This window comes from Sinohyriopsis cumingii, chromosome 6 (genome assembly GCF_028554795.1).
Source record: "Sinohyriopsis cumingii isolate HCF-2022 chromosome 6, ASM2855479v2, whole genome shotgun sequence".
Lineage (NCBI taxonomy): Eukaryota > Metazoa > Mollusca > Bivalvia > Unionida > Unionidae > Sinohyriopsis > Sinohyriopsis cumingii.
The window spans coordinates 164345559-164370294 of record NC_142966.1 but is presented as its reverse complement, the minus strand read 5'-3'; the positions used below and the strand labels follow the sequence as shown (position 1 = coordinate 164370294).

The following is a 24736-nucleotide window of genomic DNA, read 5'->3' as shown; positions in this document are numbered from 1 at the left end:
GCATAAGCAGGTGCCATAGGACTTCCCATTGCTGTTCCCATTTTTTGGAGATATTTTGTATTACCAAATTGAAAAGGTTATTTTCGAGCACAAGTTTTATCAGATCACAAACATGTTCTTTTGATAGTTTATATGTATATTCGTTTTCTTCAAGATAATATTTACACGCTTCGATACCATCATTGTGTGGTATATTCGTGTAGAGTGAAACCACATCAAGTGTAAAAAGGAATGAATTTTCAGTTAGCTTCGGTAAAGATTTCAATTTGGTAATGGAATCAAAAGTATCTTTGACATATGAAGGTAGTGATTTCATCAGTGGTTGTAAAATGTGATCAATATATTGCGATATATTATTTGTAATTGAGTTATATGTAGAAATAATGGGTCTACCTGGGTATCCTAAAGGTAGTGACTTATCAACCGTTTTATGTATTTTTGGTAAAATATAAAACTGAGGTGTGCGTATTTTATTTGGGAAGATATCTAGCTCATCATATATGGAACAATTGTGTACAGACATCTGATTAATAAATTGACTTATTTTTTCTTTAATTTCTTCAGAAGGACTATAGGAAAGTTTTGTGTAATATTCTTCATCATTTAATTGTCTTTCTACTTCTTTAATATAATCCTCCTTATTCATTATTACTATGGTGCCAGACCTATCAGCGTTTTTAATAATAATAATACTTTCATCTTGTGGTAAGCTACGTAAAGAATTGAATTCTTCTTCAGATATGTTTGTACAATGTTTTCTTTCAGGACTGCTATTTGAAAGTTTTTGTTTAGTTGCTTCAATATAAAAAATGAGATAAATATCTCGTCCACTAGAAGGTGTAAATGTTGATACTTATTTATTGTAAAAGGGCTTATTATGTAGATGAAAACTATTTTCATATTGTGAAGATATTCATGATTGTGAGAAAAATTCTTTTAATTTTAACGATCTTGTGTATTTGAAAAATGCTTCTGCTAAATTAATATTATCATGCACTTTGGTTCTCGGACAATATGATAATCCCTTACCTAGAAGAATGTAATCACTATTAGTTAGAATTCGTTTAGAAAAGTTTAACACGGTTTCGTTTCCTCTTTCGATGTCATATTTTCTTTTCTTTCCTTTCCTCCATCTGTTTTTGTTTTGTATTCTAATAAATCTCATATTCTTTCTTGTGTTTGTGTAGTTTTCAACAGATCCTTGAGGGTTTCCAGTAGACTTTATGTTGGTGCAATAACGGTTCTGTTGGATTCTTGTGTAGTTTTCTTCGCCCCATTTTTACTGCATCTGCATAGGTCGCCTTTTGTGTGCCTGGGGCTGTTAAGTTTTTTGCTTGATCATTTTTGCAATTGTCTCGAATGGGTCTATTATTTTGTTCAATGTGATTTGGTTGATAGATAATTCTTGCTCTTGGTGATTTTTGTTCCATTTCCTTTTCATGTCTTGGTTGTTGGTTATTCCGTGTGTGATTCTTAGTTACTGCAAGTTTCTTTTTTTACATTGATGAAATTAATTTCCTCTGCTGATTTATAAGCTGTTGATTATCTCTTTTTGATTTTTCTCCAGTTATTTTCAACGCTGATGTTTCTCTTTGTCCAGGAAATTTGTTTTTCTCTCTTTGTAAATTCTGTAACTTTTTAAGTTGACTTGATAATAGTTCTTCTTTTCTATATTCAGTGTTTTTAAAAGGTTGTTCATCAAAAATGTCAGTATTTCGTTTTATCAAAGTTTTTAGTTCATCTCTATGTTCTTCTAGTTCCTTGCCTATCATGATAACTCTCCACTGATGTTCTTCTTTTAGTCTCTCACATATTTCCAAAGATACTTTTTCCAATAGGGAGTAAATAGATTCTTGAAACTTCTTTGATGCTGTATCATTCCCAATATGAACTTTAATTTTAAATGCAATTATTGGTACAAGATCGTCTTCCACAGAATTTACAAGAAAGCGTGCGTGCAATCCATTTTTCATCAGTTTCTCCGCTAATTTTTCCTGTGTCGTTTTTAAATAAGTAGATATATTGCTAATTCGAGGATCATATGTTGACGCCATGGTGTTGTCAAGGTTTTCTTGATAAATTATAAAATAAACTACACCAACACGTCTTGGTGAGATTATTTTATGAGATATATATATATATATATATATATATATATATATATATATATATATATATATATATATATATATATATAAAGAATACAAATCAAATGGAGAAAAACAGTCCTATCAAGTCCACTGGATCACGTGTGTCAGGGATTTATTAAGATAGATGCAATAAACTAACAACGAACAATATCTAACTAGCCTGAGCTCAAAGCAAAATGTAAAACGTAGACAAGATAAACAAATAAAACATGACTATTTTTGCATTAACGTTCGAAAGCGCTCAAGCTAGTTAGATAGAAGTTTTGCACTGTTCGTTGTCAGTTTATTACATATATATAAGTGTGACCCAATTGTCCAAATTTGGTCGTTTGGTCGAAACACACGTAACAATCTTAAGTTTGAATCTTTTTTATTCAAATTAGTATTTGTGTTTCCTTTGAAAGGGTTAAATGATTATTTCTGTGCAACTAAGTATTGAGTAAAGCCAAGTTAGCAAAGTAAATCCCGAAGAAAAGGACAAAAGGTGCGAAGATGAAGAGGACGCTACTGTTTTTTTTATAACTTTGTGTGTGAATTTTTCCAGTGTATCCAGACATTGGTTAGTGCATAACTATGGTTTAATTCTATTCATGCCAGTTGAAAATTATTCAAACTCAAAATGTTACTATGGTACATATATCAGCTCGCATATGACAAAATAATTTTCTTAATCATTATATTCGAAGTTACCAGATAGACATTGTTGAATAGTTCATCGTGAGAACTTTATAACAAATGCAATATCATACAGCCGCTACAACTAAATCAAGATTTATTATATCTACCTGACTTACGTGATTTACGTGAAGTTAGCAGTAACGATCAGTATTTGGAACTATGCAGTTCGTGCGACTTTAACACAAACTCAAGGATTTTATGTCGGATAACATTATCATATATATCTACACAACTTTTTTCCTTTTGATTTACACCCCTATCCATTCACAAACAGATCCACGCCCACAATCAAGCATCCCTCAAACAAATATGTATCCATATATGTTGCGCATTTGTATGAGTATATAGTTGACTGTATTTTTATGTGGCCGTGTTTTTCTGTCTACATATTACAGAGACCACATGCTTATTTGCACAAAGAGATATAAAACTTACAGATAAAAAACTAGGATATAAACAGTGAATGCTAATGCAGAATGAGACTATTCATATAAAACTGATTGTTTAGATTTATGCAACTATTCAGATCAATTTATATCAGTTTGAAAAGCAATAAACAAAGATATGTAATAAATATCTATATCTCTATCTATCTATCTATCTATCTATCTATCTATCTATCTATATATATATATATATATATATATATATATATATATATATATATATATATATATATATATATATACATATATATATATATATATTCCGAAAGCTCTTTGTGGTTACATACTGATAATACAATTTTTCGCCGAAGAAGGCCCAGGTAAGTCGACTCTACGGGCAGGATTGAATGGTTGATTTCGCTTCGCGATTATAAATGTTTTTGCTTACAGACATGTAGGCGTATCTCGATATTTTTGAAACAAACGCTAGAGCATGAATAAATAACTCTCTCTCTCTCTCTCTCTCTCTCTCTCTCTCCCATGCAGACAAATATACAGTCTCATGAATCTAATATATAAAATAGTTCGTATCGAGGTTAACCTCACCAGTTTGCCGCCGATGAAATTATACATAAATCTTGTATGATGCTGCTTCAAGTGACTAGATACGGAACAACTGCTTTGTTATTTCTCCTTTTTATTGTTTAAATGAAAGATTCTTTCTTGATATTAATCAAAAGTATCCCTTCTGGACTATATACACTATCAGCTTTTATCTACAAGGATTTGCTTAGATTCTTCAAGAGTTTATGACATCCATAAACAATGACGACCCTCTCTGAAAATAATTAATATATTAAGTAGACATATTTATCATTTCCATGAAACTATTGCCTATTTTGCAAACTTTACTTAAGAAAACCTCTTTTTTAATAGCGAATGATCTACACTTGCTAGGTCAAGTAGGCGATATCCCCAAAATTTCGACATGGGGAAATATGTTTAAAAGTAATTAATGAAATCTTAATTAATGTTGCAGTTTAATTACATGTGTATTTGTCCAACATCGATTTCACTTTGGGAACTTAGACTATAAACTTTAGTGGAAGCTGTTCAGAGTATGATTTAATGACATAGGGTAACTTTGTGCCATGTTGTCAGGCAACTGTTTGCCTTATTCTAATTGGCGGTATGCAAATTGCGGATATTTATTGTTTTTATGCATGTATTCATGCACAGTTAGACCGGAATAGAATGATGTTGTATACATGCTTGGAAATATGTTTCGTTTCTATTTTTATTAGATTTAAAATTTAATTATCATGTTTCATCAGCTTATATTTTTTACATTCATTGCAGTATGAACATCGCTGAGCAAACTTTACTATTATCTTCTAAGCGATGGTGAAAAATGCTTTTCGGGTATTAAAAAATAATTTGTAAAGTTAAAAATTGCTTTTCTACCATTAGAACATCATTTTGTAATATTTGAAATTGATTATTGAATTTCTAATTCTTGAAAAGTATTTTGAAACTTTGGCAAACGTCGATATTTGTCAATAACGGCTTGCCGTGCACGCATATCCCCTACATTGCAGAGGAGATCTGTCCTCTAGGACCATACAGTCACACCCGCTTCGGCCCAGTATGTGAATACCTCTGTCACTGTGGCACATCCCAGTGTGATAAGAATACAGGAGAGTGCCCTCGTGGCCCCGAGTGTGATGCTGGCTGGATGGGATACGGCTGCCAATACGGTAAGTGCGCGCCTTTACTCGAAATATGTTTGTAACTTATAACCCGTTTAAAAATGGACTCTGAACTCGAATCTTATAGCTGTTTTCCATATTTATCATTACATGACTGCCATGATGTAGGTGAGAGAAATTATACTTCCTTGAAACTTCTGAGCTGTTTATTTTCATTAATCTAGACCAATAATTAGACTTTGTTTTCTCTATATGTGTGCATGCGCTTGTTTGTTTTTTTTTTTAATTTACTGCGAAGGTGTTAGTAGTGTTGGCTGTGCAACTACTATTCTGATGAGGAGTACTTTTAACATTTTTACATGTTTCAGATACATTAAAACAATGCAGACTAAATAAATTTACACGAGAAACTGTTATGTCACTTTCGTGTATTTCGCTCTTGGAATGCACTCTCGATGTTCTTGCATACATTATTAGATTATACCTGGATCTCCGCAAGGAATAACGTCAAAATTAATACATGTCTAATCTCTACAATTTGAAATAAAATTTGTCAAAATGGAATGAAATTTGCCAGATAAAATAAGACTAGCGGCTGAAAATGAGAATAGAAGAGCAAAAATGATGTCATGATGGGTGATGATGTAATTGCAAGTCTTCCTACGCATTGGAATTGATCTCTTCCCGGACGCCTCTGGTCAATCGCGATCACAAGTTTCCATCTATCCAACAAGGTTAAAGGCACAAATCCATTGCTTAATCGCTTTAAACATAAGTGCATGATTGTAAATATAATTGAATCAGATCCAGGAAGAAACAAATCAAAAGCTCGTGAAAAGAGGTATGGTAAGTATTCAACATAACATCAATTTCATGTATATCACATAGCCATTAATGAGCAGCAAGTGACGTTAAAACGCCCCTAACTAATTTCAGTCAGTATTATATTATCTCATTATGTGAATTAAGGTAGAGTGTCGGCTATCCGTAGTCAATGTTAGTTGTTATCGCTAATAACTAGTATGTACGATCTCACGGTAAGGATATGTTTGCAACATAATGTGTGTGTGTGTGTGTGTGTATGTGTTGGATTTTTAGAGTCATATTCGGTTTTAAGACGAGTACTACCGTACGTAACGCTAAATTTAACTTATCTCCAAAACCATGTTCTATTTGTCGATGGATTGATTTCTACATGAGTTAAAATTCACTGGAAAATCGGTTGTACAAAATGAAGTTTTACCTGACTTTTCCTTTCTCCAGATCTCAGTTTTTACTATTATTCACACTGTTAAAGTACGATTCAGAAAGAAAAGAGGATGCCAAATTTATCAGTGAACGTAATATACGTTTCCATCTTCATCGTAGCAGCTATAACAGAATACATTTTGAGTATAATGACTCTCACCAATGCAGCCGATATGTTTTTAGCGACATTGTACTTGACTATATCGGAGTGCACAAGAGGTAAATTTGGTCCTTCGTTCAATTAAATAAAGTTACACGAACATACTGTAGAATCGATGGGTTTCCTGAGTATGTTTCCTAGCATTGAGAGTGATATATATCCAGCCAAAATATCAACCAAACTTGGACAAATAGTTATACTCATGGTCTTGTCGTCAGACAAATATAGTTGAAGACGACGTACAATTTTACGACACTTGATAAGTACCCTTTGGTGAGCTATCCAGTGCTTTGCCGAACGGATTATTGAATATAAATGAAGTCGTTTCAACAAGATTATAAGCATTAAACAATATTTGGTAGGAATTATTTTGATATTCGTGATGAAGTGAAGATGAACTGGAGAAGCTTTTCTGGATTTGTCATAGAGAGGATCGTTTTGATGAGGTGTTTTTGAACTTGTACGTTCTGGATATCGACGATGAAAATGCTTTGACCTTCGTTGATATTGATTGCTTGAGTATGATAAATCATTCTACCAAAGCTACATCCCAATGATTTTCCTGATCCAACTGTTTGGGCTGCGTTAATGTGGCCCTGAAATATCACGTGTTGTTGGAAAACATTTATACAACTCTCACTGTAATGTTAAATACAATTGTCGATTCAACGACGATGGTTCTAGTTTACGAAAGATCAGCAGCTGCCTAAGGGAAATTATTTTCCAAATGTTTCACAATAGTGCTGCTGTTGAGACTGGAAGAGTGCTGATTAGCGTTGGCAGCAAGGCTATCATTGTTGCTGTTGGTACCGTTCGCTTATTTCAAAGACGGATTGGGAAGAAGGTAACCAACAGAACTACTAAGTAAAACAGTCAGAACTTGTTTATCTCCTGGCTGCAAGTTCAAATTTCCAGTGTATTTGGAATGACAAAATGCACCACCCAGAGTCGATAGAACAAAGACATCTTGACTTTTAGATACACATTCTCCGCACCATATCCACAGAGATTGATTTGTAGTTCTTGAAGAGAGGAACTATGCGAAGGAGAGCTGTGTTCGAGTAACGTTTGTCAAATTCAATTTTGTTTCATCTGCTTGGTCCAATAATCCACATCTTAAAGGGCTGACGAAGATGCATTGACTGCCAACGTTGACGTGATAACTTTACGTCATTCACAGTGAGAATGAAGGGAAGATTCTGCCTTAACAGCGATGTTTAGAATTATGATGTTCCATCAACGACACAATACATTATAAACGTTGTATATAGGTTCAGCAGTATTAATCTGTAACAATAGCCAAAGACGTGTACATTTCAAAGTCAGTGCACACATTTGAAACAAGAAACACCTGAGGCATGAATGCATCTCCACACAAATAACGCATATATTACAATCACCAGAGCTGCATATAAACCCATAATTGTACAACATTCCCTAGGTATTTGTGCCACATTTAATCTAAGTAAATCATCTACCGTTCTAATCTCTGTGGAGTTAATTTAACCTAACCTATCCGGGAGTGACATGTCCTCTATTGTTCCTATCTGTACAATACTACAACGCTCATTGTCTTGTAATATTTCTTCCGTTGTTTCGGATTCTTTTACCTGTGTTTCTAAAATGGCATATCTGTTCACCTTCACTTCTTGCTTTTCTCTCACGTAGTTCTAAGTTAAAATATTTTATTTTCTGATCGGTCAAACGCAATGCTTTTGGCGCAACTACCCACCTCTTGTATCCAAACATATTAGCCAAGACATTTCCAGTCACGTACATCCTTCGAGCCGAAAATATGTTGGTGTACCCACTAGTTGTGCACACCTATTGGTACGTATGAGAGTGGATACAGCACAACAAATGTATTATTTAAGCGGAGATACTCAGCCCGGACCAGTTTTAATCTATTCTCAACACTTGTAATACAAGGAGTTTTTCGGGCACGGATAAAGTGTCGTTGCTCATATCATTGCTTAATATATTGTTCAAAATTTGTCCACAACGAATCTTCCAGTAAGCTACATCTGAGCAAAGCGACACTTAACACATCCACCACAGGTCGTACACAATTCAATGGAGCCATGCCCTTCTTTAACTCGTCACTTGCTAATCCATAAAGTCTTGAACACTGTTAGTGACTTTCTTTCACAGAACGTTTTGAAACACTGATAAAAACGTATTGTCATGGTAAGTTTAATATCTACACAGTGCTTTGGTTTGCCATAGTTTTTCGCAAGAATCAGTCTTGTTATACGATGAATATTACAATAGTTTTATTATTAGTTGAAATATCGAGAATACATTTCAAGAATGCTGAATTTTTATGCTTCCAATCATTGATATTCACACCACAACTAAAGTACTGTACTTCGTCTCCTGGTCTCAAGCAGATAAATCAGATTCTACCTAGTCGTCAATTCATCTATATCTTAAGGTCATTGTGTTCGACTTTCAAGGTCGCAATGGTCAATAAACATTATATAAAATGTAGTTTCTTTTTTTTGTAAATCTCGATTAACTAGTGGTATCCAGAGTGGTTTCCTAGTACATGTAGGACATACATGGATACACATACAGCATCACCTTTGCCAGTATTGCATTCAATAGGAGAGGAGAGGTACAACATCACTTTGGTTTCTTAATAAAACCTGTATTTGAAAATATTGTTTCTTCAGTTGCACCATGTTCCCTTCTCCATAACGTGAACTAAATATAGTTTGCATTTTGATTCTTTCGAAAACTTCCCTTTCGTCCTGCCTTGTGCGAGTTAGATGTGCTATCTGCACGTACAGCGCAGGTGCAGTCAGTTATATAAATTTTATAAACTAACACTTTACTAGCTTTTTCGTGTATCGGCTAGAGAAAAAAGCCGTATTGCATTTTAAGACTAACATAAGTATTTTAATGCTTTTCTGTATTTTTTATCAGAATCTTATCACCTTACTAATTCAGGCTAATATTAATTAAAGAGTTGCTGATGTATGCCCTGAAATCATATAGCATGGGGAAATGGCCCAAATGCAAAATAAAACATGTTCAATATGAAATAGTTTCTTTGTTGAAGATGGGGTATTTTGCCAATAGGCTCAACACCACTAACGTAACATTACAACAAAAACTTTATAATTGATATCCTCGAATTAATTTCGTCGGCACACACTATCGTCTACGTGATCCCTACAACTATAATCATTACATTATTGTAATAAGTATTTTCTCAATGACATGCATAGACTTCAGATCGTCTTTAAAACCTGTGCTCGCCCCTTTATCAAGTTAACGTTTTATTTTAATTTTCAGCTAATCGTGCTTACAACGCCGAGGTCCGAAGCAATTCTAGTGGGGATGTACAAAAAATCGTTGACGGTAGAAAATCTACGTGTACCGTTCTTACGAGTGAAAGCAAATATATGACATTGACAATTGATTTTAAAAGTGTAGTGAACATCACCGAGGTTCATCTTTTCTTTTCATACAAAGGTAATGTGCTCACATTGTGTTAAAATGCCCCTTAAAACTCACCCAACGTTTTTTTATATCATGGTATAAGAAATTACCATATAATCCCATATATTGTATTTTGCTAGATAGAATAATAATAATAATAATAATAATAATAATAATAATAATAATGATAATAATAATAATGTCTTCTTCGGCGTGTTTTGTATCAGTATCCGTTGGATCACTGAACATGGAGAAACTTTGATGAACCTTGAGATTTTCTCTTATTACATTCCATTGATAATATTAAAACATTTTCAAGATGAAAATGATCCATAAACCGAAAAAGGATATTCAATAGACAGATAACAAAATACAAAGTTCGCTTAGTTAACGACTTCGACATTAGTCTCAGGCCTGAGATTATCATGGACTGTATTTAAAAAGAACAGATTGACGACGATGGTATCATTAGAAGATTAGGAATGATACCATCCGCAGTTGTATGTAAGGCTTGCAAACGTTCAATACTATACAGTTTTATAATATTTTGTATATGTACTATTTTATCCACAGTACACTATATGTATCTGTTTACATTCAATGAAATATGAGTTTTCAACCTTATTTCACTAAAACCCAAGGTTTTGCTACAGAATCTTCCTGCAGTACAGACTTGATGTATCATGCTTAGTAAGAACACTAGACATTCTGCCAAGCTATTCAAACTTGGCTTTAAGCATTAAACTATTTCAGAAGTACGGTTTCAAACAGTTGCTTTAGAGGCAATATCATTGCACTAAAGTAACAAATTCCTCTGATGTAAACTCTGATTTAAGGTCTGGGGAAAGAGTTTTGCTATGAGGTTCAATTCGTCTTCATGTCAATATTTCAAATAAGTACGATACAAGCCATATCGAACATATTTTGGGCATAGACAGGGCAAGTTCTTTTTTGTAAAATCTAAAGCTGGATGCCTGGAATGTAGTGCGATATATAGTGTACTCACAGCGAACTCCGAAATCCTCACAAGGTTTACTTCTACAAAGTGATAATTATTTGCTGAACCTTTATCGGCTGTACTGTATGTATTTGTGTGTGCGAGAGACAGAAAGATATGAGATTTTTGTATTTAAATCGATACAGATCCCACTAATCAACATAGCTGACATATGCATGATGTTGAGTTTCCAAAACAAGCATATAAGACTGTTTTATTCCACTATATCCAGTTTGCAGGACAATTTTATTGTATGTATTTGTGTGCATGAGAGACAGAAAGATATGAGGGATTTTTGTATTTACATCGCTACAGACTCTAATAATCAACATATCTGATATATGCATGATGTTGAGTTTCCAAAAACAACATATAAGACTGCTTTATTCCTCTATATCCAGTTTGCTCGACAATTGTATTGTCTCAGTTAAAGACATAAACTATTTTTTTTAATGCAACCATTCATTTATTTTACAGCTACAGGCTCCTTGTTATATCTACATAATTTATTCTGTTAAGAAGGTTATAAGGCTAATCTTTCACGTTAGGTATACTAAAATCTCTCAAATATGAACAATGGTGGCTGCTGAAGGAAACAAAAAGTGAATATTAAAACTTAATTCTTGACCATTTTAAAGTTACTCAGTAAACTACTGCAAAAAAAGAAATTATGCAGACATGAGAAACGCTTTAGAAGGATTTATTTGCATCACAGGTGTAAAATCAATGTAACTGGCAATGTCCAAATTAATGACTTTTTCAATACTTGGGCAATAAAAACAACTCTAGTTAACATCACCAGCATCTCAAACATTCAACCATACCTGCCCCTGTATATTGGAGTACTTAGAAACAATATTTTAATCATATTTGATAAGTATCGTAACTTCTAATGTTTCGTAACCTCTCCATTATACGATGTCTTTGAAACTATTTTTAAGTATTAAATACCATCTCTAATGGTAGAAATGTGACGCGTTGCGTGGAGATCCAAACCAAATATTCTTTGCATATACATCAGTCAGTATTAGGCTGTGCACCCATCTAAATACGACGGCAAATACAGCTACCAGCGAGGTTTGCAACTATCAAGACGTCATCTGTTTAATAACATAAATGCGTTAGTACAAGTTTGAAAGGTATTGGCAAATATTAAGGAACATGCTTATGGTGTTTTCCGATTGTTTTAAACCAAAAAAGTTTAGTATTGCAGATGGGCATCTCTGAGTTACAACTGAATGACCACAAAAAAGAACGCGCTGATTATTGTTTATCACCAAACGAACATAACAACAACTGGATAGTAACAGTTGCTGGTGCAAGTATGATCCTGCCTCAGCATCAGGCTATGGTGTTGCGATAGGGTGCCCATAAGCTCTATGATTGGGTCAACCTTCAGCAGCTTCTTTCACTGTACCAGACTTTGCTAGATACATACCAGCACGTCGATGACTTTTGAAAAATCCTTTATGACCTAGGGGCAAGTCTCTTTATAACGGCTGTTGATGTAAACAACGGTCAGACTATATTGTGTCGCCGAACCTTGTGGTGAGGCAGAAACAAGGGGTTAAAACATCAGACCACGACCGATGGATTTCGCATGGTGCTGGCAGGTAAAACTTTCACATGACCTCCACCTCAAGTCATGCCCTGTGAGACTATATAGGGTTTTAATATTTTCTTTATTGTTGTTACTCCTTTCAGTTAGCTCGTGGGCTGAAATATATCGCACAAGCTTAGTATCAATTGAGTTTCCGTGTTTTGCAATTGCAGCAGTTGTCTGTGCTAGCCATTCTTGACCTAGCATTCTAAGTCGACAGTAGATATAAAGCCAACCAGTGTAGAGATGGTTTCGCTAAGGACAACAGCCTTGCGGGCCAATCAGTTTGTTCGTGACAGCTTTCAAGTTAGCTGTCGGGGTGCGTTCTAAATCGCGAATGCAATAAGCTTTCCCGCAGTGTGCTTCCCAGGTAGTACCATTTTATCTCTTGTACTTGCGTTCCGCCAGCGAGACAAGCCTTTATTACCAACCACACACAACTGGCGTATACGCATGTTGCGGGCATCCGCACTTGATGTGATAGGTGGTGGCATGCCCTCTCCCCACGTCCGCCTACAAATACCATCCATAATGTTTGCTGGAGGGTTTGTTTTGTGTATGTGTCTTTCGTATACCGTCATCCTCTGTTTCCAACTTTTACCGAGTAGTATTCACTTGAGAATCGCTGACGTCTTCGTAAGTCCACTCACTGAGAATATGAACATGTGGACGTGATTCTCTGACGCAGTTTGAACATAGTCAATCCCCTTGTCTTGGCGGACGTATTCAGTTTCGATCTTATATAACTGTAACACATAGGAAAGAAAGTTCGATCCAGTGAAGTAGATGGTGCTCAACAATTTCTCCGCCGAACAAGAGAGCAACCGTACCCATTAGACTGACTATTAATATTAGCAGGACAATGCCTTGTTTAATTAGTACCTTCTGTATTCTGTATACTGCGTCAATTATCTTAGCATACATGTATTCCACACTGGCCAGGAGTGTGTCTAATGAATGACTCTAGCTCTTATGGTGCTGTTTTGTCCACTTGTGTTACTGTCTAACAAGACGAGATGTAAAGACGGCCTGCTTCTACTAAAGCCAGGCCATCTCAGAAAAATTAAGATAACATTACCATCTGCTATTATGTAGTATTTGCAAATGTTGTTTTTGTATCATTTTTCCAATCTGTCACCAGCAGTCATTTTAATTCGATCTTCAATCTTGGTAGACTGTATCACTTCCAGAGCGGGATGTGCAGTCAACTGTGCATATCTTGCTGATACTAAAATGCAACAAAAAAAAGTATTTACCTTGCATACAAAATGAAAATTCAAAATGAATTCTAGTATTATATGTGATGATATACCGATAGTAGCGGATAAGCTGATGCGTCACAATGGTGTAATCCAGAATCGTCCTTGAATGAATTCACAAAAATTAAATAAATACTGATTTAGTATAAAATGTCATTATGCACTTTGTAATTCCGATGAGTATAAGTTTTAAACAAATTATTCTTCTCAAATATATCTAAATACAACTACCAATGATTTTAAAAATTAAACTTAAAGTAAACTGCCATCTGACGTATGACATAGCAAAATGCCCTGGACCTAAGTTATTTACAGTATAAATATCCATCAAAGTTGTAAACAATGTCAGGTGTGCTTACTGAATTTTAGCAAACTATCCAAAAATAATATCAGGTAGACCATATTTTGCAAAAGGGAAAACCAATATACTAAACACAAATTCAAATATAAATGTTGTTTACAAATGATCATTATCTGAAAGTATAATCTACGATCATGGGAAAAGGTTTTCTATGAGATACGTTGTTTACAAGTGACATTACATTCTACAGTCAGGAACAAAAGATGAACGCATAATATATATATATATATATATATATATATATATATATATATATATATATATATATATATATATATATATATATATATATACATGCAAGTGTCCATTGCTAATCCAGATGCAGTGGATGCTACTACATGCATGCACCTAAGATAAAGGCTTCCGTTTCTGAAGTCAACTCTTATAGTATCTCGTCAAATTCCGTGTAACTTGAGGCAACGCAATGGTTCTTATAAAACTTTGGGTATGGTTGTTTGAGCTCTTAACTCCAAGTAACGTACATATATTATTATATGCTATTATTTCAAATGTTTCTGGTTTGGAAGGCATTTGATAGTCACCGACTGCTTGGTAATCAGGGTTAAAACTATTGCCTTCAAACCTTTTGTCAGCATGCTTAGGCCGATGTTCCACATTTATGCACTATCGTTCACCACACTCATGCAATGTCACAGACCTAGTGATAAAAGATACCCACTATACAGTTGCTTAATCATTCTTGGGAATTCTGCGTGAGTCACAATGTCGTACTCCAGAGTAACACAACTGATATAATAGTTGGCCCCATAACGTGTACACAGGATTTCCCGCCTGTGGTCGCTGACCTTTCGCTCAGTGGGGCATTTGGTCTGAAAGGCCTAACTTGTATATGGTCTTTCACCAACTCACAGTTGAGCGGCACTTGTATGCGCTTCCCTAATGCGGAAGCGCCATAGGTCTATTTTGGTAACAGCTACGCATTGCCAGCTTGGATTCGTACAACAAAAGCTTTTGGAGTATAAGGTAAAAAGACGATACTCCGAAAAGCCTTCAAAACAGGCTTGCGGTGAAGTGAGTGACATGGTTCGAGTTCGTTTTTGGCATTGGGATATACTTTTAATTTGGTACTATTTGAGCTCGTGTATTATTTATTTAAAACGTAAGGCTCAGTGTGCTGTCTGGTAACATATGGCTGAAGAATCTAATTGAACGATCTTGATGCGAAAGAAAATGTCCCGCCCGGGGACGAAAGAGATATTCAACTCCAGGAGTATCACCTGTATATATATAAAATGGACGGTAGCCTGGATAATCTCCATGACTACGACAAATAAAAGAAATTCCCGATAATAAAGTTGCCACATTTTATCAGCTTAATACGTTAAAATACGTAACCATGCCACCTTCCTGTGTCAAAGACAGTGTATTGTTTCCCCGTTAGGTATCATATTTACAGCTTGAATGTAATTAGAGTGAAACATAAGTGGCTGTACAATCTCTCCATGCTCCGAAGTAGGTAATGCATAAGCATACAGTACCCGGGGAAGATTACCAAAACGATGTACTGGAAAAAATCATCACGTGCAATCTGTGAGATAGCTATCTCACCGCTATAGTTTCATCCCAGGACAAGGAACTCAAAAAAGCGCCAAGCCGATGAATCCTCTGCGATCTCGTAAATAACCTCGCATCTCTCTCTATTCTTGATAGTAATATCGCCGTAGCAGAGAGACGACAGACAGAAACAAAACACGAAGCTCTGCACAACGAGATATTGATTAGAAATGATAAGCCAAAGAAGGAGTCCGAACCGCGGCAAGAGGGTGCCAACGATGACACAGAATCCTTGCGCAGCCACATGTTCCGAATTCGGATGAAAGTCCACATAATCATATACAAGGACACAACACTAGGCATGCAGTTGCAAACCCTATTCTGTGAAGATATTACCACGATTGACACGAATCTTAAGAGGCTTTAGTTTATTACAAACATCATTGTGTAATCAATCACTTGAGGCGTAGCAGCCATTACAATACCCTTTGCACCTAAGCCTGATTCCAGAAGAGCAAAATAATGTGTAAAACAATAGCTGGGTCTGTTAGGCAGGGATGCTGAAAACGCTCGCTGAAAAGGCTTTGTCACCACTGCCCATCATTATTAACGCTATCGTGTCAATTGTGCTGGAAAAATAACGGCGCACGTCATTCTCTGGCTGGCATAGGATCTTTTGGAGCTTATAATGGCGACCAAAATCGCAGTCTTTCCAGCTCTCAATGTTAACATTTGAGCGAGCGGATAGCAGCATAAGATTGTGGACAACGAGGCAAATTGTGTTGTCGATTGGAGGAACCAGGTGGCTGCAATAGCATCGCAATATCCCATACAACTAGTGTTTTTGTTAGCGTCAAGGTATTCAGCTTCTTTCATACCGGCACGTTTTGTGTGGTGTTTGAGCTGCTTCGTGTCTGGGCGCAGATTTTTAAAGTCTATTTTGCTGGCTGCGATTGTCGCATTCCGCTGCTATTACCAAAACTACTGTACGGCAGTCAATCACATCTAATTAATATCTTAATTAGTGCCTGACGCCATGTGGTCCGCTATAAGACGTTCTTTGGTATACCATACACTAATGATGTCGATATGCTTCTTGTTTAGAAGGATCATGTACAGCCCGTTTACAAGTAATCAAGCTTGCTTCTAGGCGCAGCCTAAGAACACCATCTTTTAATTAATTTAGTTCCACTGTGACACAGGCTTACCAATGCCTAACCGAGTTGCTCAAATGGTTAACAAAACTGGTTTAACCAAAATACCCAGTTTACATCTTATATATATATATATATATATATATATATATATATATATATATATATATATATATATATATATATATATATATATATATATATACGAGTTGGATATAGTTATACGTACATGAAAGACAGATACAAACTTGCGAGTCTAATCTGAGTCTCATGTCGAAGACTGTTATATATATATATATATATATGTATATATATATATATATATATATATATATATATATATATATATATATATATATATATATATATATATATATTCTCGCATGCCATTGTTTGTTTCATGCTGAATACTGTATATTTCAACCGAGTTGGATATAGGCATACGTACATGAAAGACAGATACAAGCTTGCGAGTCTAATCTGAGTCTCATATCGAAGACTGTTATCTAAAAGACTAGTACAGTACGTCGTTTGTCGGTTATCTGTCATGTGCCCTAATCGTAAGATTAAAATTTAAGGGTGCCAAATGACTCAAGGAACTTTAAAATAAATGATATCATCAAGCGAGCGACATTTATTTATTGTTTCCTTCTTGTTTATATAGCGCACCGGGAGTATTGACATGTAATGAACACGTAACTTCTTACATGATGTAAGCACCATAGTCATGACTTTCGGTGAAGACATTAGAAAGCCTAGGTGTCAAAAGTAGCAATTCGTACATACTTTTAAACTCCTCCGGCTAACAAAATGAACACATTTTAGTTCAATGTTGGTACTTTACTTATTAGAATTATATAGGGAATAACTTTTATTTAATATTCCGTATACAGTATGGTTTAAAATAAATTTAATTCGTGTCAAAATTATTAATACTATTTGCAGCAATATTTAATTTAGAGATTCAGACATCAGTGAAGATTGTTCGCAATTTAACAAAAACTCCTTGCGAACAAAGATGAAAATAGTATAAATGGGATATATCTTACTATATTTTACAACACACTGTTCCTAACAAGAGGAGATTGTAATGTGAACGAATTGACATCATGTCAAGTCGAAATGCTTTTTGTCCTTAAATTCTACTCTATTTATTGCTGCCATTGTGTGTACGAGACTTTCAAAAACGATTTCGGTTTGATTTCTGATACAGATAATGTACGTGATAATGAAAACAAAGTTCTAAATTGGGGAATGAGGATATCTGGATAATCTCACTTAAAGGGACGAAGGTCTAAGAACATAAATTAGCATCTTAATTTCAAACAGATCTGAGTGTCATACATTCTATGTCCTAGAAGTACAGCTAATAGATGTACAAAATTGGTGTATTATAGAATGTTAACAAATTATTCAATAACTAACTTAAGAGGCAAAATAGAAGAAAAAAAATGTAACACGATTTTTTTGAAAATGCTTTAAACATTCATATTAATTTAGTTTAACAAATGCGCACAATATCTTTTAATTTTGATAGCACCTCAACATTAGGTTTTCATAGCTTATACATGCCGATGGACAGAAGCCGTATGTTATTAGTATGAATCACCATTTTGCAAAGTCGTATCGGGAATACATTTGTATGTGGTTTGATGTGCCAAATCCCTTATTAACAGGGACATCAGGGTATGAGTCAAGCGTGTATGTTTGTTTGTCAATCCATTCGGTTTAACGGAATAAGCACTAAGGTTTTCTTTGCACATCGCTCAGTTTGTCTAGACAAAATCGCTTTGTCTCTACATTCACACCATTTAATTCTGTTTCACCATAAAAATGTCTCAACATTCAGTGAATCTCTGCTCATTTTATAAAGATACGATAGTTGCATGAATGTTACGTTTCAGAACAAACTTTCAGCTATCCGATTAGCATAGAGATATTTGACTTAACAAAACTTTAATGGAGGGGACAAAATTGTGACTGGAGTACTCACATCAGTTTTCGTAACACGTAATTTATATGGCTTACTTTCGTTTATGGCGTATTTCATTATGCTATTTCTCTTTCTGGAGAATGTTAGTGGAAATACTTTTCAATAATCATTGCACTAAAAGAGCATTTTTTACATTAGTTCAAAACATTTTGGAAACTACGACTTTTAAGAGTAACGTTTCTTATTAATGAAAGAAAATTAGCAGGTGTTAAAAATTGAATATCATATATACAAAACATTTTATATAAGCCATGCATAGAAACAATAATTTATTTAGAGTAGCTAAAGATCTTTTGCATATTTTGGTTCATGAGACAGCAGGCTCCCTTATTTAGTAAATTTGGTGTATTTTGGGGGCAATACACACTAAAATACAAGAAACCATTATTATTATAATGAAACACATAATTTAAGATCCCACTAATTCCTTTTTAAAAGTATTAAACGGATATATTTAGTTTGCTTCTTGAGAGATAGCGTAAATAATATAAACTTTCATAGCAGAAAAGTCGTTTTCACAAGTTATATCGTATGGTAAACCGATGAAGCACATTATATATATATATATATATATATATATATATATATATATATATATATATATATATATATATATATATATATATATATATATCAAGCATTGCATCTGGTTCTATTCTCCATTAACACGGACACTGAATTCATTCACACTTAAATGTTCAGATTGTTGACACGCGAGACGAGCATCTAGATGTGTTTACAACCCTGCAACGGTGACATCCCTTGAACATTCAAGTGTTACTCTCGTCGGTAACATAGTTTGCAAGTGCTGTTTTGTATAATATTTAATCAGTTAAAAGTAAATCAAAATAAAATGAAATTTCTTATCAACTTGATAAACTAATGAATGAAAATTAGTGAAAATTGTATTTGTGGGAGTTAGCAGAGAGATTGGAGACTGCGCACTACTGCAACGAGAAAAACAACTGCACGGAAGTTTTAACATTATGAGCGTCTTAAGGATTGCAGGCCGAGTCGAACGCACACAATCCGAATTAACGGGTTAAGTAACGGAATGAAATTATTCATAACTGGAATTCCTAACCTCTGAGGATAAGTAATTAAAATTTTCTTTCTTCATTTAAAACATCTTTAAAGAAATTCTTTTTTGACCAGCTGGAATGATATCTTAAGCAGACCAATAGAAAATTGTATGGTTGTGTCCAGAAATAGTATGTTCATATTATATATATATATATATATATATATATATATATATATATATATATATATATATATATATATATATATATATATATATATACCAATACTGTTACAAATGTCAATTCATTTTAAATCAGTGGTAGTAAGTGTCCGAGCATAAATGCGTTTGTGTAAATGACTCTTAAAACAATTTCTATAACTTAACCTGTTATAAAAATCAAGGTCCACATGACAGATGGGTCTTTCATAACCACATGTGCAGCCCTCGTTACAAAAGAATGCTACCATTATAATAATAATAATAATAATAATAATAATAATAATAATAGTAGTAATTATTATTATTATTATTATTATTATTATTATTATTATTATTGTCACTATTATTATTATTATGAAAGTTTGTGTATCGGAATCTTTTGTATCCGTTATTAAAGCTATCAGCACAAATGCATTTCTAAATCAAGCAGCAAGCACCATTCGGAGAAAACATTAAACGGGACCTAAATGCAGTTTGTTTTATTGCGTGTCATTTATGTGGGTTTTATGGGCACGTTTTATCCATTAATTGTTATATCATGCCGTTAATGAGAGATGAAAGCTTTTTGCAAGGACATCAAGCCAGCCAATAAGTTATTAAACCCACGACGCTTGGGTTAAGAGGCTGACGCTCTACAACTGAGCTTCTGCGGCTCCATGGAATCTAATCTCCCAAAAGAGGATTTGATATCTCTGTAGAGCTTCATAATATCTCATCCGATATAGTAGTAGGGAATTTATTTTCTCGTTCGACAAGACCATATACCTTATATAATTTGTTAACGGTTTATGACTCGATATGTTAAAAATGCTTTAGGTGTTATCATCACATTTTCGTTTAGATATCGTCGAATATTTTGAAACCAGTATATACCTCGATATATGAAATCCAAACACATGATGTAAATGACACCGTGCCAGTCGAAAAGAATTTTACTGTTATTGTCAATTTTAGCCATGAAATTAACCAAGTTTTAAAAAGATAATTAAAGGGTGTAAATTTTCAAATATGAACAATTCAATCAATGAGAAACGTTTCATACTCAACCAAAGAAAAATAACTTTAATGTGCCATTCGTTGCAAATAAAACATCTAACAAGATAAAGTACAATTTAAATGGGTATCCTTCCAAATTAAGAAAAGATATTTGTTACTTAAAATTACAAGAATGAGTCAAGGGAATAAAGAATTCGTGCTTAACCGTTTCCATCATGGAAACTTCATATCATGTAAAACAATACCAACATTTTATACTGATTGTTAAAACGATATCATTCTCCACAACCGCAGACTCAAACCGGCAAAAATGTCATCGGGACATAAATAACTGTACAGAGTCATCCCAGACGTAACTCCAGGATTGCCTACACGAAGTCAACACTTGACGATTTGTGGCCCTCCTAACACCTCAGAATGTAACAGAACAATCTAACCAAAAGTAAAAATGTCTATCTCGCCTATTGAAAGCGAGGATTGTTTTAAGAAGCTCTGTGTCAACCAGCGGAATGTTTATTTTCAGTCCACAAAACTGGGTTTTCCACAATGTTAAATAAGCTTTGGTAAATTCCTTTATGTCTCAGTTGTAGATCATGTTCATATAACTGACAATCGCCAAAAATATGTGTTATTAATATTTGTATGAATCCCACCTCAGGTCCGCCGTTTAGTATAAGCGTCCTTGGTACAAGCGGGACGGGTGTGTGTGCTTCAGTAACAAATACATCTGGGGGAAAGGAAATACTCTTGAAGTGTGGGATTCCACTTTTCGAACAGAGCATCAACGTCATCATTAATGGATCAGGTGCAGATTTGGATCTATGTGAACTGCAGTTACCAACAGGTAATGATTTGAATTTGACCAGTATTTGATATAATGCGTTTTGCATAATCTCACTTCTACCTAAAGCTGATAGTATATAGAAGAGGAATTAATTATATCGATTAAAATAGGCACTTATAAATCCATGATTTGCTTAATGTAACGTAATAATATATATATATATATATATATATATATATATATATATATATATATATATATATATATATATATATATATATATATATATCGTTACCTTGTGTAACTGACCCTTAGCCAATATAGCGATCCCAACATAGTTTCATTAATTTTAGGACCTGGAGTTCCATCACTGAACAATATATTCGCCGGTAGTATGACCGGTCAAATTAATCATGTGGGTATGAACATAATATATACATCATAATGGTTCATCACGGTCAAGAAAATGACGTTACTGCAATGTGACAAAAACAAAACCACTTGGAGACATTCACATATTCCCAGTTTCATCTGACACACCTTAAAATGATTGAAATGTCATCAGCTTGATTGATATTCTATGGTTTATATCATGCTTAGGTTGGTATACTAATTTTCACCTCGAACAAATTAAATAAACGGTGTGTATTACACTTTATACACCTGTATAAGAAAATCCCGCTCAACAACAGTACATTGTTTCATTTGATTATTGTTAAGCAATAGCACTGTCCCAGGAGAATCTACTGAACTGGCTATACTTTTATTCGAGAGAGAGAAATAGTTTTGTTACAGATTCGTTATGATGGTTTTGTGTTACGCTTCTTTGCGAGTTTATGAGATTTATTGCATCTGTTCCACGCGGCTAGAGTTTGCTATGGCTCTGTAGTCCTACAACAATTAAAACGAAAGAGCGAAACCAACAGGAGTTATAAAAATGAAAATATTACTTTATTTCCCTAAAATACGAACTGAAATAACTGAAAATAACTTACATTATGGTGACTGAATTCCTAAAATCCTAATTGTTCTATCACGTCCGTTAGCTACGAGTAATCAGAATGAGTTCCAAAACGATTCTGAATGGTAGTCAGTAATGTACTGTTGTATCAACAGTACGGGATAAATCACTGTAATATTATTCCATCATGTCTTTACCTATATTGACAGTAATGGCAATACAGATAACAATTCAAATGTCATTGAATGAATTCGCTGTAATTTCGTACAGCTATTTTATATCCAAACAGTCTTTAAATGAATGCATGATGACAACGCATGCTTAATTTAAATAAATAAATTTATCTCAATAAATAACTCTTTCAAAACTAATAGGGATACTACGAATGTCTAAGTATATGCATTAATTTTATTACATAGAACGCTAACATAATTGCAAAACGAGGCTTTGAATGAATGATCCTGACATTCATAGTTATCATTAAACAGATTAGCTGTTTTCATTTTGGCTAATCAGAAATTAAGTCAGCTTGGCCTTTCATCAGAACTCATTGCCTTGTCGGAGCACTTGCAGTTTACTTGTACGCATACTATTACTCAAAATGAAACCTATGAACGACACAATTTACCCACTGCAGATGATTCATCTTGCATTGCAAACCCATTCCATAAACAATATTAATATTTCAAATATTATTAATTAAATTAACACTTACTAACTGTAATAATGAACGATAACACACATAATATATACATATCAAGTATAACCATTGAATTATATTACATACTAATTGTTTCTGTACTTTACATCATAATTCGCAGATTTACAGCCATCCCTGTCCTTGCATTACTTTTTATACATCAACTACTGTATTCATTCTATAGTCATGCTTTCCGCATAATTGAATATTCATTTTATAGGCACAGCTAACATCCAATGTAAAGTTTGCACTTGATAAAATACATAGCTACATGCAATTTGCAAAAGGATAACAGTTGCTGGTTTGAGCTGAATCACTATTTTTTATTTGGTTTATTTTTAATATGAATTGAAGACACGACATAACGAGGTACGTGCATCAAATAAGTATCAGCTGAAACATACATTATATCATAAATACAGTTGTTCCATACAAAACTACGGGCCTTATCTCAAGAAACAATAAAGGAAAAAGGTACTATAACTGTATCACAATTATGAATGAATCTCCATAATGTTTAATACTCAGTATATATCATAATTGTCACAGTTAAACAATTAAATGACTGAATCTGACATTCAGATTACTGCTGTCTATGCCTACCTCGATAAACCATTCTAACCCTAATGCCTGATTAATGAAGGGCTAATATGTAAGTGAAGAAACAAAAAAAACAATTGTTATATTCATCAAGCATACATTTATGTCAAATGAATAGAATCAGTCACAATTCGATCATAAGCTCTCGCTCAACACACACACACATAAAACATATACACATGTATATATACATACACACACACACACACATATATATATATATATATATATATATATATATATATATATATATATATATATATATATATATATATATATATATATATATATATATATATATGCATGTATGTATTAATATGGATGATCGAAATTCAGTTAGGTACAGACTCATTATACATATTTAACCCCTATCCTGTATCCATCCTTCTGTCTAAAAGAGAGAGAGAGAGAGAGAGAGAGAGAGAGAGAGCGAGAGAGAGACAGAGAGAGAGAGAGATGAGATCATGTATAAAGGATTTGAACAAGCATACAATCTCTAGCCAAGTTAAGGAATGCCATATCATACTATTGTTTTCTTCTTATCCCACTGAACATTGGTCATAAATTAGGATGCATCCCATCAGCATCATCAATAGATGAAACAACTTATTTTCCCGGTTTTAACTGTTACGTTTGCACACCGACTACTTGTATGGAGATGCTAGTATAATAATAAATCATATAGCTTGTGCTTGTACGTATCAATTAAACGAATGCACACACGCATATATACAATAACCCTAACATTACATCGATGAGGAGTTTCTAGAGAATGCAAGACAATACATTTATTTT

General features: G+C 34.0%; 1 protein-coding gene across 1 annotated transcript in view; it reads left to right on the top strand.

Annotated features, from left to right (window-relative positions):
• The window catches only part of LOC149798455 (uncharacterized), a 63872-nt gene that overhangs the window by 9135 nt on the left and 30001 nt on the right, over positions 1–24736 (top strand). The window contains exons 2-4 of the mRNA XM_089960874.1: positions 4813–4971; positions 9632–9811; positions 21555–21740. Coding sequence (XP_089817000.1) covers positions 4813–4971; positions 9632–9811; positions 21555–21740 — 525 coding nt within the window. The remainder of the gene's footprint in view (positions 1–4812; positions 4972–9631; positions 9812–21554; positions 21741–24736) is intronic.